Source organism: Momordica charantia, assembly GCF_013281855.1.
Source record: "Momordica charantia cultivar OHB3-1 chromosome 1 unlocalized genomic scaffold, Mcharantia_2.0 BLBB01000001.1, whole genome shotgun sequence".
NCBI classification, from domain to species: Eukaryota; Viridiplantae; Streptophyta; class Magnoliopsida; order Cucurbitales; family Cucurbitaceae; genus Momordica; species Momordica charantia.
Genome location: NW_028275157.1, coordinates 7363739 through 7382224, shown reverse-complemented (window position 1 = coordinate 7382224; position 18486 = coordinate 7363739). Strand labels below are relative to the sequence as shown.

General features: G+C 34.6%; 1 protein-coding gene across 1 annotated transcript in view; it reads right to left on the bottom strand.

The window, feature by feature from the left end:
• LOC111024124 (CBS / octicosapeptide/Phox/Bemp1 (PB1) domains-containing protein) overlaps positions 1-18486 on the bottom strand; it is a 31923-nt gene continuing 13437 nt past the window's right edge. Inside the window, exons 7-14 of the mRNA XM_088126390.1 lie at positions 15763-15829; positions 15549-15654; positions 15304-15362; positions 3661-3767; positions 3461-3579; positions 1776-1858; positions 1605-1694; positions 1-525 (exon numbers count right to left, since the gene is read on the bottom strand). Of these exons, the coding sequence (XP_087982516.1) occupies positions 352-525; positions 1605-1694; positions 1776-1858; positions 3461-3579; positions 3661-3767; positions 15304-15362; positions 15549-15654; positions 15763-15829 (805 nt within the window). The 3' untranslated portion in view covers positions 1-351. The remainder of the gene's footprint in view (positions 526-1604; positions 1695-1775; positions 1859-3460; positions 3580-3660; positions 3768-15303; positions 15363-15548; positions 15655-15762; positions 15830-18486) is intronic.

Below are 18486 nucleotides of genomic sequence, written 5' to 3'. Positions count from 1 at the left end.
TATTACAAATTATGTAGTCTACTGACATTTTAAAACATTATTTATAAATACACAACCATAATATAAATAGAGGATGGTACTCCCATGATATCTTTTTAGCATTATGAATGCCACTCAGTTTTTTTCTAACAGATCAAATGGGAAGAAATCTATATTCCTCCATGTTCTTTTTCGGAGGAGCAAAAAGAACCTTAACCAGTCCTCGAGTTTTCCTTTTCATTTTATTACTAAAACGCTACTGGTGTTGCAACTCTTTCCCTTTTCTATCTCGGTTTCTTTAAGAACTTGGACACCGTAATGTATTCTTCTGCCGAAATTTACGAGCATTTCAATAATTTTTGTCTTTTAACTTCACATCTTAGAGCGCTTCAAGTAGATCAATACACCAATGCTGGTTAGAACCATGGCAGCAGCCAATGCACCAGAATATATAGGCAATGATCCATATTTCTGGTCTAATGTTGCATCAATTGGAGCTTCTCTTTGCTGGATCGACTCGGGAAAATCCAAATGCAACCTTAAAACCTGCAAGGTGTTTTCCAAGGAATAAAAACATGAAAATAGAAAGTAAAAACTGAAAATTCAGCAGTCTATTATAAAACAAATTCCTTCGATTTCAGCATGAACATAAATGGGATTCTGAAATTTAATAAAATTAGAGAACCGAAATGCTCTAACACCACTCTGGTGTAGACTAGTTTTGCTAAAATAAAACTGACTAAAATATTCCAAATACATAAAAGGCTACTTAATTTCAGCTTCAGCTAACTACTCATTAGCTAGTAATGGCAACAAACAAACTAGCTGGCCTACACAAAACTAGCAAACAAACAAAGATAATAGACATAAATAAACCAATAGCTACCAGAAAAATTGACTGGAAAGAAAGCTGTCGTAAAACTGCATCTGCTACAGGGAGATTCTTATGCATTTCTTTGAAAATTTTTGATGAGGAAAAATAGTACGTGTCCATCGATTTTTAGGGAATTCGAAAAATATTAGAAGTTCAATTTTTGTTCCATCCTCTTGGTGTTCTTTATCTAAACACTTCTCTAGTTATTCAATCTCTTCTAGTATAATAGGAACCGCTCCTATATTATTGATAAACAGAGAGAGAATTACAGAGCCAAGAAATATGAGAGCTTCCTACCTCTCCAAAACCTTACCAAGAAACTAGCCAAAAAGATGCCCACCCTATTTCTACAGCCGATATATACATCATGCATAATACCCCAAAAACCCTACTATAAGTAAACCAGGTCTGCCACTATCCCACCTCACTCGACCTACACTAAATTACCACGCGCCCTCTCCTTCCTGAAATACACATCCTTAATAGGAGGTCTCTCATATTATTACCAACTGGATAACCTTTTTTAACTCCTTGCCTTAACCTTTATCCCTTTTTGTACATTTCATTTATTGGCGCAATTGTGTCTCATATTTAAAGTGGTACTTCTGAATTATGACCGATTAAACATCCCAGTAACGTAGCACAAAAAACCACAATAATCGTTCGGAGAACCAAAAGATTTTGACAATAAAAACAAGAAAAAATGATGTCACAAAAGGATAATACCAAACAAAGAACACTAAACTACTACCTTTAGTCCGGTGGATCTAGCATGGTTTACAGCACTAGCGAGGTCACCGTCCGTAGAAAGAACTACTTTATCACCTTCATCATCTTCATACTGGTACAAGAAACAAAACTGTTGATTTATGCAACAAACTCACAAAAAAAAATCACTCAGAGAAAGTAGCAAGAATCGTACCAAAAGCAGAGGACGACTGGCATTGTCAGTAGCACCAACCCTTTGCATGACAACAGATACCAACTCCTCTAAGGTCTCAGTGCCTAAAGAAACAATTGTTAAATTGTTGATTCATTGGATAGAATCTATCTTATAATTTATATTTCTCGGAGAGGCTTAAAAAAGATATTTTCCAAAAAAAGAATTATCATGTAAATAGAAATCCATTAATTAACCATGTCATCACTATATACACAACTTTCCACACCTATATTTTTTTATCCCTTGTTTAAAGCTTTAAACCAAATTCACCAGGGTTAATGCTTTCAGACTCTCGCCAATGAAAACACCATATGTAGTGTTCGCTCGCGTCCTCATGATGTAGGTTAATGGAAGGTTGGAGTTACCCTCCTAGCAAAAATATGATTAAGAGAAGATCTACTGGTTCAGCTTTCGATGGCAGGTACAAAAGGGGTTAAATGCAACAAGATGAGAAAAATAGAAATGACTCTACTCGACCTGTTTCTCTGGACAGATTTAAGAGTTTCATTATTTCAATAACCTTGAATGCGGACCTAAGAAAGGCTAACATAAAATGAAGGCCATCAACAGTAGTAATGAGAAAGTACTTTCATGAGAACTGAGGTATTAAAAGGAATCATAAATGATCTACACAGTATTGATCTTTTTTACCCCAATAGATTTTTCCGGAATGCTACCACAAGTATATGGCAGCATTTCTGTCCATTCATAATAGTTAGAACTTAGGTCACGCTCCACTAACGTTTGAAAAGTGGGCTAAAGAGGTCCAAGGAAAATAATTGTTTAGTGCCATAAAAGTTGGATGCATGTTAGAACTAGTTGGCTAGATCAATAGAACTTGCCCTGCCCAATTCCCAACCCCAAATCGAATTTTCATTCAAATCCCCACTTAACCCTTCCCAAGCACCTTCTGATAAAATCCTTTGGAACTATGCATTAAGGAAAACAGAGATACAGAGAAGAGGAAAACAAAATGGGAAGGAAAATATTGATGTTTTTCTCAAAGCAATTGGAATAGTTGCCGAATAGCTAAGCAGAGTACCAGCCGAAATTCAGATCTTAGGTTTTCTTTAACTTCAGAACACCATCAAGAACAAACAAACAAATATTTCTTGGAGATCTCGATGCTAGGTTGCATAGAAAAGTGACGAGGGTGAAGGCTTTTAGACCTATAACTATTGTTACTACCACTAGCTCGCATAAAATTATTGCCAAAGATGGTAGTTAGAGTAAAAGTTTTGAAAGGTTGGAGACACAAGTGTAAGTGGGAAAGAGAGTTAAAGGAGGATATACCTTCTTCCAATAGGTAAGAGGAAAAGGAATTTGATCTCCTAGGTTCTTTCTTTCCTCTCTCCCAGAGGGGCTAAATTTTGTCAATGAATTTGAGATAGATGAGGAATTTATTTCCCTCAAGACTATATACAAGTGAACGGGATTTTTGATATTTATGGTTTCTTAAAGTAAAGGCCTTAAACCAACAACAAATTTCTTTTTTTTAATAACTAGAGTTGGAGCTTTGCTCTCTTATACCCAGGGGCACCCGCGCCCACCCCAAGGCCCAGATAAACCACAATTGATTTTTCATATCGTAAAGAATATATATATATATATATATATATAAAGGCTCTGCAAAATCATCTCTATAAAAAATTACCAGCACTCACCACAATTTACACGATGTACCCGACCCTTCAGATCCTCAAATTTAAACGCAAATGAATTTCCAAGACCTAGAGATGGATAGTTTAGTATCCCTTCAGAAGCCATGAATGCAGACATTTCACTGCAAAATTCTCACCAAGGTTTACAGCCAGAAACAACCAGACAACTGCATAGCATCGTAATTTCTAAGGAGAACTCATACCTATGAGTATCAGTATCATCAGGTGGTTCTAAAGCAAGTGCTGAATCCCAAAATTTTTGCATCATTGTGCTTGCCACGTCATTAACAGATCCGGAACCACTTTCAACCTTAAATGACAAAAACCTTATTAGAAATTGACATTCAATACCGCCTAATAAGAAAAATGATTATCACAATTAAGGTGGAAGCTTTTTCAATGAATACAATTTTATGCAAAATATAAGATATTTATACATGAATATCCTAAAGCTTTGCAAGAAAAACTAGTGATGATTGTATAAAAATAACCCAGATAACACTGCTGATTGAGTTAAAAAAAAAATTACATGAAATAGTTCAAATTTACAACTGGAGACAGCAGCATCAGCAATGAAAGCACCAAAATTTGGAGTTTAACAAAATAAGATTAATTAACTTCAAAATTAGTGTAACAACCCGTATTTTCCAATACGATCATTCTAACAAAATGCGGAAGCGTAAACAACTAAACACTAAATTAACGGAAATACTTCTTTATTTAATACAATACTATGACAAAAGATAAGGACAAGTCCAACTTTGACACAAAAAAAAACCTACACTATAATAAAGCCAAAGAATAACTACCAGAATTAACTAAGTTCTCATAAGCTAAAAACAATGGAAAATACTAAAGATTTCAACTCCTCATGCCAGAACGTTATTCCTCAATCACTATCTCAACAGTCACTTGAACCTTCATCTGAAAACATTTAGAAAAACAGAAAAAAATGAGTACAAAAATACTCAATAAGCAATTTCCATATCGAATTTCAAAATTCATTTTCCTTTCAAAACATTCGTAAACATCGTAAACAAAAATACGAACAAATCAAAACTTTTAAAGTCCTTTAAAAATATTTAATACAATTTTCAAAACTTTCAAAAATAAACTAGATTTTCGAAAACAAAGTCTTCAAATAAGATAAAATTTCCAGTCAATCAAAACAAACTTTCATTCTTTCAAAACAAACTTTAATTCGATCAAACTTCAAATCCTTCAAAATAAACTTTCTTTCAATCAAAACTTTCAAAGTTCATTCTAAAACACTTAGTACAACTTTCAAACTTTTGAATAACTAAATCATTCAAACATTCAAAACAATCTTTCATTCATTCATACTTTCAAAATCAGAGTGGATGGTTGCATTATTTGGGTAGCCTACAGAACATATGTGGTTACCCGTCGGTAACACCAATTAATCAGAAGCTTCTATCAGAGTTGTCGAATTAATATCGACCAGAACAGAGTTGTCGAAATAATATCGGCCAGAACAGAGTTACTTAAGTGTGAGACCATGTGAATGAATAACACACACATGAATCTTCATTCCCAAGGAATGCCAAACCACAAAAGTGTCATCCCACAAATAAGCCAGAACAAAAATCTGTCAATTCCAAATTAGGCTACTACCCCAAATAAGCAAAACGTTCCTCAAAACAAAATCATGGCATATCCGGATAGCCTTATCAAATCAATCAAAATATCTTTCAAATAAAATGAAAACAAATACTTACTTTCAATATTAAATTAATTCAAAACATTGAAATAATTTAAAACAAGCGTTATCAATCCTCGAAACATGATTTCAAATATTTCAAAAATAAACATAATATCAATTTCAAATCTTTAAATAAATCTAAACAAAACTTTAACAAATCATATAAGAATACTTCAAATACTTTGCAAATAAACATAATATGAATTGCCAAATTAGTTTTCAAATCCATTATAAAACTTCAATTTCATATGCAAGATATCAATTTCAAATCTTCCTATCAAATCCAAAATACATTTTAGTTTTCGAAATATGACAAATCACTTACAACACTTTTCGAAGGGATACGGTAAATTACTTACAATACTTTTTCGAAGGAGTATGACAAATTACTTACAACACTTTTCGAAGGGATATGGCAAATTACTTACCTCTCTCAGAAATCCTACAAATCTAATTAACTGTAGTTGTCAACTTAGAGCCCTAGAAACAACCAATATCCAAAATCAATTCTTAAATCCTATCCAAGGATTTAAAATTCAACCAATTACCAACCCAAATCTTATCTACCCAATTTTCTCATTCAAAACACTTTTTTATGTAAAATAATTAGGAAAGTATGAATTTGGGGCTACAAAACCAGATCTGAAAACTAGGTTATAAAGCCTCTAAAATCAACCATAACAACCTTTAAAATTACAATAATCAATATAAATCAATACGAACTAAATTTACAAAAAGTTTCTCAAAAAAACCAGCTTAAAAACCTTCTAAACAATTGAAAATTTGGGGATTTTAAATTTGAAAAATTTTCTGTTTTATAAAATAAAACTTCCAAGAAATTTCCATAAAACAATTAACAATTAACTAATTTTTATAGGAAAAATAAGATCTGAAAACCATATAGAAAACCTCTAAAACTTGGTAAAAACATATAATTTTTCATGTAAAAATCATAACAACAAACTATAATTTATAAGATACAAATAGGTAAACTTTTTATGCAAAAAGAGTCTCAAAATAGCCCAAAAACAATCTCATAAACAAAAAGATTCAAACCAAAAATTCTGGAAAATTTTTAGGGCAAAAGTCCTTAAAATCTTTTATTCTGAAAAACAAAGACTTCAAAACTTTTCCCAATAAACTGAATTAAAAAACTACAAATCAAGAAAAATAAAACTAAAACAATGAGGAAGAAAAACTTACCGATCTTTGAGAGAAAATACCAAAACTCTTTTTCTTTTCTTTTTTTGTTTGAGAGAAAACTAGGTCTAATAGTTTAACCTAGGGTTTAGGGCTTTTATAACAAACCCTAATGAATCCTTATTTAAAAAGAATAATAAAAAGATAAAGATTTAATAAAACTCTTTCTTTTTATTTTTTTCAAATTCTAAGAGCAAATTATCTTTTAAAAAATAATTTTTAAAACAAATTTTTTTTTTAGAAAATAAAGAAAACAACTAAATAAAAATAATAATTTAAATATATATATTTATATATATATATATTTATATATATATACAGATTTTTTTTTCGAATGTTACAATTAGAACAGAAATATTCTAAAGCACTTCCACCTCTCCATCCCAAGATTGAAAATGGGCAACATCAATTTCATATATTATGTTATTATGACATATAATTCGGCAAAATACAGTTTTGGTCCCTGAGGTCTGAGGTATGTGTCTACATGGTCCCTGAAATTTTAAAATGAACACTTTTGGTCCTTAAGGTTTAAAGTAGGTGTCAACTCGATCACTGAAGTTTTAAAATGAACACTTTTGGTCCTGAAGTTTGAGAAATAATTTTAAATGGTCCCTGATATATTTTTTTTTACTGTTAGTTAACTAATATTAAAATGACGTGACAAATTGCAATTAAATTGTAGTCGTTGATGTGGCAAATTATATTAATTAAATGATATATGTCCTGTATGAATGGTGGACGGCGGCAGCAAAGACATGGTCGCCGGAAAAGGGTAGGAGAAAGATAGAGGAAGAGATGAGGAAAGGGGAGAGAAAATACCATCACCTACACATATATTATTTAATTAATATAATTTGCCACATCAGCAACTACAATGAACAATTTAATTGCAATTTGCCACGTCATTTTAATTTTAGTTAATTAACGGTAAAAAAAATCAAGGACCATTTTGAACTATTTCTCAAATTTCAGGGACCAAAAGTGTTCATTTTAAAACTTCAGAGACCAAGTTGATACCTATTTTAAACCTCAAGGGTCAAACATGTTCATTTTGAAACTTCAGGGACCAAGTAGACACCTACCTCAAACCTCAGGGACCAAAAGTGTTCATTTTGAAACTTCAGGGACTAAATAGACACCTAACCTTAGGGACCAAAAATGTATTTGCCCTATAAAATTTCTAAATGAGTACCATCCCTAAACACTTTTGTTACTTAAATATGGCTAATTGTTTTTGGATAGAAAACAATTTCATTGAGATTTGTTACTTAAATATGACTAATTATTTTTAGATAGAAAACAATTTCATTGATGATATGAAATGCTACAAAAGGGAGAACCCATCCAACGTATTACAAAAAAAAATAATAAAAAACTTCTCCTGGATATGAGAAAATCTAAGCTGTAATTACAAAAGGGATGCTATAATTAAATATGGCTAATTGAATATCAGATATTTCTTTTTCATTTTAATATGTAACTTAAAAGTAAATACAATTTTCTATAGTATTTTAATTTTAATATGAGATAGTTCAAAATAAAATAGTCTCTTATTTTAACATCCCCATCAAAAAAAATTGTAAGGTTGTTATTTTTATAGATAAATTTAAAGAATAAGACTTTTTAAAAAAATAATCTTGTCATCTGCTATAAGAATTAGTTTAAAATAAAATCTTGAGGGCGGCAATAGAGTTTGGAGGAAGAGAGAGAGGGGGAAGATGTGAGAGTCCTATTAGGGGTATATGTGAGAGCCCTATTAGGGGTATAGAGGAATATTAGTTTGTTAGTATAATGGGGTAGTATGGTAATTAGAAGGGTAATTAGTTAGGAGAGTGGTTATAAATAAGGGTGGTAGGGAGAGGAGGAAGATATCTTGGAGAATTGTATTTTGGTAAGGAACTTGAAAGAGTTCTTTGGGAGAGAGATAGCCCTCTCGAAAGGCTATCGGTTCTTGTAATTACTCTTTGGTATTGCAAAATAGTGTTCTTGTTAGGTTCTTGTATTCGAGTACCTAACAGAAGATGAGGGGGTATGGGATAAATGAAGCACATGGAGGGAGAGAGTGAGGGGGAGAGTTAGCACCGTTGAAGTTGGATGGGCTTGAAAAGTGGGCGTGGGACCAGGTTATGGATTTTGGGGGCTGTTTTTAAGTAAGTCAAATAAAAATAACAAAAGCCTGATTTAATTTTGAACTTAGCCAAATACTTGAATAGTAAGAAAAACATTTTAATTTGAACTTCCCACATTCCAATCGCCTTTTCCTTCTCTTCCTTCTCCTCCCATTGATGCCAGTCGAGCGCTTAACCCTCCTAGCATAAGATTGCTACCATTAAATTTCTCCTTGTTTGTGAGGCAATTTATCACATGTTTGCTACTCTAATTTCTCCTTGTACGTGAGGCAATTTATCACGAAGTATGGGACGACTCTATGCAGCCATCCGTTCGGGTTAGTTCCATCAAATATAGGACCTCAAGCTTACATAGTCGCAAATCGAACGCTGGGGCCAAGGTGTTTGTGGTGTTTGTGGTGTTCGTCAATCGATTGGAGCTGTCACTGGAATTGTCGTTGCTGGCTTCCCCCACCCCTTATGATACCTTTTCAACAGGTGCCTTTCCCGTATCCTCTTTTCTTTTTTCTTGCTCGACCACATCCAACTTCTGTGCCAAGGTAGCCATCAATAGTCTCATGTCTTCTTTGAGCTCTGCATCTCTTTTCTGATTTCACTCTGGTTTTCTTCCACTATGCTTAAAGCTCCAGCTACTCTCTATTCAACTGCTTCAATACGACTTTCCATTTGTTTTCCACTAGACATTTCCCAGGAACAATGCTCTGGTACCACAAATGATACAACTCTCTACTATTATTTATCATATGAAGGCATTACAAGGGCCAAGGAAGAAATAGAGAGCTCCTGAACCTCTTCCAAACAGTCCTAAGACAAGATGACCAAAAACATGACCCTTCCTTCTACCATAGGAGTATTTACCTAACTTACAAAATACCCAAAACCACCCATAATTAACTGGGCCCACTCTCTACAATTCCACTACGCTCCTATGACACCTCCCTCACCCACATTGCCTTCCTTTCTTGCATACACCTTTGTTATTGGAGACCTATCAGAACCTTGTGTTGGATTTATCAATATTTGTGTAAATATTAGGTGTCAATATTAGTTGTCAATATTTAGTCTTTATTGTTGATATTCAGTCTTTATGGTGTTTATTACTATCCTTGTTTGTAGTAGGTCATTCTCCTATATAAGAAGACCTAAGTTACATGTTTGAATCAAGGAGTATATTTTTCTCTCTCTCAAATTAACATGGTATCAGAGCTTAGGAAGTAAACCCTAACTCTCAAAACCCTAGCCATCATCAAAAATACCAAACCCTAATTTTAAAACCCTAGCCGTCAATCAAAACCCTAGCTGTCAATCAAAACCCTAGCTGTCAATCAAAATCCTAGCCGGCATCCATTCCTCCTTCCGGTAAGGCTACCTCCGACGAACTCCACACGGCAACGCAGCTGTTGCCGTCGATCTGTCGTCCTCACCGTCGATTTGCATCGGTGACATCCGCACAGATCCGCCGCTACTCCCATCCGCGACGCAACCTGTCGTTCGCCGGTCTCCGTCATCCGCACAGATCCACCGCGCCGTGACCCCTCATCAGTCGACCTCCGCGTCCCTTCGTCTGGTATTCGCGATTGCCCATCTCTGCCTGGCGCACATCCTCACCGTCTTTGATCCGCCAGCACTCTTGTCGGTTGCCATCTTCTGCTCACAGTCGACCTCTTCTGCTCGCAGATCTCACTGCCGCCTTTGTAATCACCGTCAATCCTGTCCGTCGGAGATTTTCTAAGTATTGCATTGTTCAGGGCTTTGGTTCAAATCGGTTCGAGTTGGTTCATCTGCCGTAACTTATTCTTACTTGGTTCGGCTCTCCTGGTTATGGTTATCTCCTTTCTAATATCAATTTGTGGCCTGATTTGATTTGGTTAATTACTATCTGGTGGTGTGCTTCTGTTGTCAGTTTTTGTTCAGGCAAAGTTGTTCAGGACAAGTTGTTTATTTAAAATGGTCCAAATCTTAACTGACAATGGTAGAGAAATGTTTGGTGATAGTCGTGGTGACTCAAGTATAGAGCAAATTCATCAAATCCTAAAATTGCTATCCTCCAATTTACCTTCTAATAACTCATGTGTATCCTTGACACAAACAGGTATTTATTCTAAGGCTTTCTCGTGTAGTAACTCATCTCCATGGATTATAGATTCTGGAGCTTCTGATCATGTGACAAGTTCTTCTAATCTCTTTGAATCATACCTTCCTTCATATTCCAATGAAAAAGTTAGAATTGCAGATGGTAGTTTTTCTTCTGTTGCAGGCAAAGGAACCATTAAATTGACTGAGACAATTTCGTTACAGTCTGTCCTTCATGTTCCACAATTAGCATATAATCTTTTATCTGTCAACCAACTTTCTAAAGATTCTAACTGTCGTGTTACTTTCTTTGAATCCCATTGTATTTTTCAGGATCAGAACTCGGAGATGATAATTGGCCGCGGTAGGATGATTGATGGTTTCTACTACTTTGATGAAGGTACCTTTAGTAATAAAATAACTCAGGGTCTTAGTAGTATTAGTTCTCTTTCTGTTAGGGAACAAATTATGCTTTGGCATCGTAGACTAGGACATCCCAGTTTTTTCTATTTAAAATATCTGTTTCCAAAGTTATTTAAGGGAATTGATTGTTCATCTTTTAATTGTGAAAGTTGTTTTTTAGCAAAAAATCATCGCTCCACATATTATCCAAAACCTTATAAAGCTTCCAAACCATTTTACTTAATTCACAATGATGTTTGGGGTCCTTCTAAAATCAGTACTCATAGTGGAAAAAGATGGTTTATTACTTTCATTGACGATCATACTCGCCTGTCTTGGGTTTATTTAATGTCAAAAAAATCTGAGGTGAAAGACATTTTCAATAACTTTTATGAGATGATTGAAACTCAATTTCAAACAAAAGTTTGTATTTTACATTCTGATAATGGAACTAAGTATTTTAATGAGTTTTTGGGAAATTTTTTGAAAGAAAAAGGTATGGGTAATCAGTCTACTTGTCGGGATACTCCTCAACAAAATGGGATTGCTGAAAGAAAAAATAGGCATTTACTTGAAGTAGCACGTGCTATAATGTTTTCTATGCATGTTCCAAAATATTTATGGGGGGAAGCGATTCTCACAGCGACCTACCTAATAAATAGGATGCCTACTAAAGTTTTAAATTTCAGAACTCTCATTGAGTCATTTAAAAATATTTTTCCAACATCCCGCATATATTCTAATCTACCTCTCAAAGTTTTTGGGCGTACTACTTACGTTCACACACCTAGTCATTTCAGGTCGAAACTTGACCCTTGCGCTATTAAATGTGTTTTCTTAGGCTATGCTTCAGGTCAAAAAGGTTACAAATGTTTTGATCCTCAGACAAAAAAAAATTTTGTGAGTATGGATGTGTCTTTCTTAGAAAATCAACCATATTTTACCCAAAATTCTCTTCCGGGGAAGAAAATGAATTTGGAAGATAATTTTTGGGATATTTCTGTTCCCCTCCCTAGTCCTACCTGTTTGGATTTTACTAGTCCTTCGATACCAAGCATAGAAACTGTCCAATCAGGGGGAGAAATACTACAAAACGATTTTGCGAATTCTAGTTTTGAGTTAAAGTTTTATACTAGAAGGAAATTCAATTAGAGGAACCAAGATCAAATAGTTACTCCTTCACAAAGCCAATCTGAAACTCCGAGAAATGAAACTGAACTGTCTGATAATCCTCCCTCTTCAACATTGTCTGGTAATCCCTCTTCTTCAAGTTTTCAAAATAATTCACCTGTTGTCTCTGACCTTGATGTTCCCATAGCCATTAGAAAAGGCGTTCAAAGTTGTACCAAATATCCTATTTCGAACTACATTTCATATGAAAAACTATCAAATAGTCATAAGGCCTTCACATCTAGGATAATTAATTTGTTTGCTCCAAGGAATATACATGAAGTTTTAGAAGATCCAAATTGGAAACTAGCTGTCATGGAGGAGATGAATGCTCTAAAGCAAAACAGTACTTGTGGGAGATAGTAGAATTGCCAAAGGATAAGAAACCAGTGGGATGTAAATGGGTGTTTACCGTAAAATGTAATGCAGATGGTAGCATCGAGAGATACAAGGCTAGATTGGTAGCTAAAGGCTTCACACAAACCTACGGGATAGATTATCAGGAAACGTTTGCTCCTGTTGCAAAAATTAACTCTATTAGAGTTCTTTTGTCTCTTGCAGTTAATTCAAATTGGCCTCTCCACCAGCTTGATGTGAAAAATGCTTTTCTCAATGGCAACCTTGAGGAAGAAGTTTTTATGGATTTGCCACAAGGTTTTGAAAAAGAACTCAGTTGGAATAAAATCTGCAGATTAAAGAAATCTCTCTATGGCCTCAAACAGTCTCCTAGAGCTTGGTTCGAACGATTTGGAAAAGTCATATCAAGTTATGGATTTCTTCAGAGTCAAGCTGACCATAATATATTTTATAAACACTCTAAGAATAATAAAATCTCAATTCTGATTGTCTATGTCGATGATATTATTCTCACTGGTGATGATGAAGCAGGACTAACTGGTCTCAAGAAAAATCTGGCAAGTGAGTTTCAAATCAAGGACCTGGGAACATTAAAATATTTTCTAGGAATGAAATTCGCAAGATCGAAGAAAGGTATATTCGTTAATCAAAGAAAATATGTTCTTGACTTACTTGGAGAAACAGGATTGCTTGGTTGCAGGATTGCAGAAACTCCTATTGAACCTAACTTGAAACTACAAGCAGCAAACGCAGAAGAAATAAAGGATAGAGAGCAATACCAGAGACTCGTGGGAAGATTAATTTATCTGTCACATACACGACCAGATATTGCATTTGCTGTAAGTATAGTAAGTCAATTCATGCATGCACCTGGACCAACTCATTTTGAAGCTGTCTATAGAATCTTGAGATATTTGAAGAGAACTCCTGGAAAAGGTATTTTATTCGAAAAGAATAACCACTTCCAAGTAGAAGTTTATACTGATGCAGATTGGGCTGGAAGTACTACCGACAGAAGGTCTACTTCTGGTTACTGTTCCTTTGTTGGAGGAAACCTAGTTACATGGAGGAGCAAAAAACAAAATGTAGTGGCCAGGAGTAGTGCTGAAGCAGAGTTTAGAGCATTGGCTCATGGAATTTGTGAAGGTATATGGATCAAAAGGATACTTGAATAATTGAAGATTCCTCAGCCGACACCTATACGAATTTATTGTGACAATAAGTCTGCCATATCTATAGCTCATAACCCAGTGCTACATGACCGAACCAAACATATCGAGGTTGATAAACATTTTATTAAAGAGAAGATTGATGCAGGTACAATATGTATCCCTTATCTTCCGACAACAGAGCAAATTGCCGATGTTTTAACCAAGGGACTTCCAAAGAAACAATTCGACAATTTAATCAGCAAGCTGGCTATGGACGACATCTTCAAACCAGCTTGAGGGGGAGTGTTGGATTTATCAATATTTGTGTAAATATTAGGTGTCAATATTAGTTGTCAATATTTAGTCTTTATTGTTGATATTCAGTCTTTATGGTGTTTATTACTTTCCTTGTTTGTAGTAGGTAATTCTCCTATATAAGAAGACCTAAGTTACATGTATGAATCAAGGAGTATATTTTTTACTCTCTCAAATTAACACCTTGTCACATGGAGGAGTAAAAAATCAAAATGACTAGCAAGATCAAGCTTTGAAGCTGAATTTCGAGCAATGGCTCAAGCAATTTGTGAATTGCTCTGGATTAAATTTGTCATTAATATTGCCCACAAGGTACAATATGATAGAATGAAGCAGATAGAGGTCAACAAACACCTTATAAAAGGAAAGCTCGATAGTTGTCTTATTTGCATGGCCTTCATTTCAACACATAATCAAATTGTTGATGTGCTGACTTAAAGGGTGGATGAACACTCAATTCCAAAATTTCATTAACCAGCTGGGGATGGAAAATATCTACCTACCAACTTGAGGAGGAGTGTTAGAAATTACCTCGAGTTTATGACCATTATACCTTAGTTGTAATTTTGTAATTATCTGTATTTTTCCTTACTTTTAGGAGTTAGACAACTTACCTTTACTAGCTGATTCTTTCCTTCTTTTATCTTTGTATTATTGTATACATTACATAGAATCATTCACTAAATTACACGTTAAAACACATACCTATTAAAGAGTACTCATCGCCTGCTGGGCATGTAACTGCATAACAATATGTGGGTGTAGGTGAGCACTTTTCACTTGATGCATCAGTACTCACACCATTGACCCCAACTTACGCAATTATATGCATAAGAAATTCAATCATGTAGATGTGATCTTTTCACCAGTGTCAATTCAAAATTCAATCAGGTAGATGTGATCTTTTAACCGGTGTCAATGATCTTGCCTCGGGAAGTCATTAAGACTCTTGGCATGCCTTTTTGTCAAGTTTTTATTTCAGATATTTGTATGAATTGGGAGATCTTTATTACTCCATTTTCTTGTTAATTTTTACTTTTAGCTTTCATCTTCCTCCCCATATTGGGAATGCATCCTTAAACTCTGGTTTCTTTTCATTTTATCAATGAAAAGTCTACTTCTTTTTTGGGTTAAAAAAGAATCTTGTATCTGAATCAATTAATGTATTTCCTTTCCTCATCAATTTCAATTTCAATGTCACTGGGAAATGCAAGCCCCAAAAGTTTTCAGGCTTAACACTCGTGAAATATATTAATAAAATGCTATTTAGCTATTCTGATAGGAATAATGATTACACAAATATGGGTAAGAGAATTACTTTACCGTGGATATTGCAGCATGTGTGATCTGTAGAACGTCTACACAAGCAACAACGCACCCCTCTGCATTATAAATTGTTATCATTAAAAATTCACTTCCATATTAAGAAATTCATTTTCGTTTAGTGGTTTGCATCCAATTCCCCAGGAGAGGGGTGTTTAATGATATCTTCTCATTATATAAGTCAGATTCTGATAATAAATTTAAAAAACTTTTAAAAAATTCAGATTCTGGGAAAAAATCCTCACCTTTATCTAAAACAGGAAGATGCAAAAACTTTCCGTCATGCATTGTGTGCAATGCATCAAGGATTGTTGTCTCTACAGTTGCACACTCGGGATTTTGGGTCATTACCTTGAGGATTGGGAAATTGGAAAAAGAATCAAATACCCCTAGGACTAGTATAGAGCAGTACAACATTTTGAAGATTCAACATTCCAAAGGTACAAAGAAATAAGTAACCTTTTCCACCGGAGTCAATTCAGGAGAAAGATTCTGTGCCACTACACGCATGAGAATATCCTTTGAACTGCAGTATGGTTGCAGAAAACAGCCACAAGAAAAACACATTGTTAGGGGGGCCAGGGTGCTCACACCACCAAGCCAAGGGGGCAAATTTTTTCATAAGACATATGGAAGAAAAAAAATAGACCTTCTTAATCATGAAGTATTAAAACAAATGCATAAGTTATGTACCAACAGTCTCTTCGAAGACATCCGATAAATTATGTACCAACATTCACATGATACCAAGAGCCAAACAACCAACACAAATACATAGGAGGCAATGGAAAACCTACTACTATCTGGAATTTTTATTTTTTGGTGAAACAAATTGAAACAGTAACCCGAAATCAATCCTGGATTTTGAAAAGAAAACACCAGCGCAAACCCAAAATGTTGAAGATGGAGGACAATACAAGGACAAAATTATTCTGGTCTTCACTGTTGCTATTGCACAAGCACAAGATATATCACTCATGGAACAAAGCAAGACCTAGTTTCCTATCTTGGATCCTATAAAAAATGCTTGATATTGCCAAGACAAGACACAGGGAAGAATCACTTTATTGGGAACTGTTGTTTGGAAAACTGTTTTCCATTTTTGTTAGCAAGTTTTGGAAAATTATAATCAGGTGACTTGTGAAAGCTATTGACTTATTGCTATTGTACACATTGAAATAAATCTTCACAAAAACATAATTTTTGAAGAACAAACTTCATTTATTTATCAATTTTTGAAAAAATATCATTTTTGAGAACATACTAAAAGAAAAAAAAACATTTTGAAAATAGTTATCCAAATATATTTTAAAATAACTTTTTTCTGAAAAACAAAAAATAACTTTGTTTTAAATAGTTTCAAAACAATCCCTTAAATTTATATAAAGACATATAGAAGAAGAATCACAATTTTAGGGACTAGCACAACTTCTTGATAAATATGTTTTGACGTCTTTTATATCAAAATGTATGTAAAAATCATTAAAATTTTACGAGTTCTTGCTAAAATCCTAAGATTCTAAAAGTCAATCTAGGAAGAAATAACCTCGTGACTCTTATTCATTTTTACAAAGAAAACAAAATTCAAGGAGCAAAGAAAGAAACTAAGTACAAATATCTCTCATAAGGCACACCAAAAGCCTCGTATACGGAGTAGCAATAGGTCTTCTCAATCTACTACTACCCCGTCCATTGAATATTCAGAGCAAGTGATGGTAGTAACTCGAGGGAATCTCAGTATGCTGCTTGATCAGTTGCATAGAGATTTAAGATAGTCACTCCACTCCATATCTTGTGAAGAAAGATTCTTGTAAATGGTCGAAGCATGTCCAGTGTGCTTCTTTCACGACCACCTTTTCTAGAGCAAGAACTTGAACGAGCAACATGAACCCCCACTCGCACCAAAGTGGAACAAGACTTTGTGTTACGTCGAACTAGGTGTATCTGAAACTGTTTGGCAAGTCAAAGGACATTTGAAAAGTAGGGAGCATCAACCATTTATTGAATCGCAAACTCTACCAATCCAAGCTAGCTCGGTGGATAAGGAATCTATTACCATCCAAAGGTCGATAGTCCAATCGTAGTAGTGGAACTAAAAAAAAGTGCATAGTGGGAGCTATTTCTTAATCTTGTCATTAGACTATTAAGTTTTTGTGACTGAGCTTCCACCAGAAGAACTTAACCCTGCTTTTGATATTTGTCATTCCAAATGACTTTTGGATGGAAGGGAACTCCCCCGCTTGACCTTTGTTAACCAAATCAGAGAAGGAAGATGAAATAACAAATACTAAGTGCCAAGCCAAACCAATAACCATGTCCATTGATTTGCACAGTCGATTGGCTGAAAACTCGTAAGCAAATGTCTTGGCGACACCCATTGAAAGCTTTCATAATACCTAAGGTTTCTCCCTGTGCCAATATCTCAATGAACTGAATGAAAAATTCCACAGGTTTTGGTCAATGAAGCTTTTCAGGCAAATCAAGAGGAGAACCTTTGGTACACCACAGCTAAAATTGTGTCACTAATCTAGAAATCCTCCCAAAGTATATGGAGGAACCATTGCTCACAGTGATTTCAATTATAGAATAGAAGAGAATTTTATGCTCGATAATATATTTCCAAGAGTCTTTTGATGAGTAAAGAGAGAAAGAACCTGATTAAAAACTAAAATGAGTGGTGCCAAAAAAAAATTATTGTAAATCAACTTTCATTGAGAAAAATTGAAAGAGAAAAAGTACAAAGGGCGAAAGGCCCAAAGACAAGAGGCATACAAAAGGACAGCTGGCCCATGGAGTACGAAAGCTAACTATACAAGGGACTCCAATGCAAAGAAATAAAACTTAACGAGTAAGAACAAAACTCCTTAGAAACTGACGCCCAATAGAGGTGTTAAACCTAACAAAAGACCACACCATCTCAAGAGGGTGCTCAAGATCTCTGAAAATCTTGTTGTTCCTTTCCAACCAGAGATCCCAGATCACTACGAAAAACCCACTTTCCAACGAATTTGACCCTTAAACAAAAAGGAGGATTACAAATAACCTCCTCTATCATATCCAAGCATCCCCTAGGTCTAGCCAAACTGAGATGGAACTCTTGGAAGATACAATACCAATTAGTACAGGCAAATTGACGATTCCACAACAAATGGTCGAGATCTTCAACATCCTTCTTGCACAACA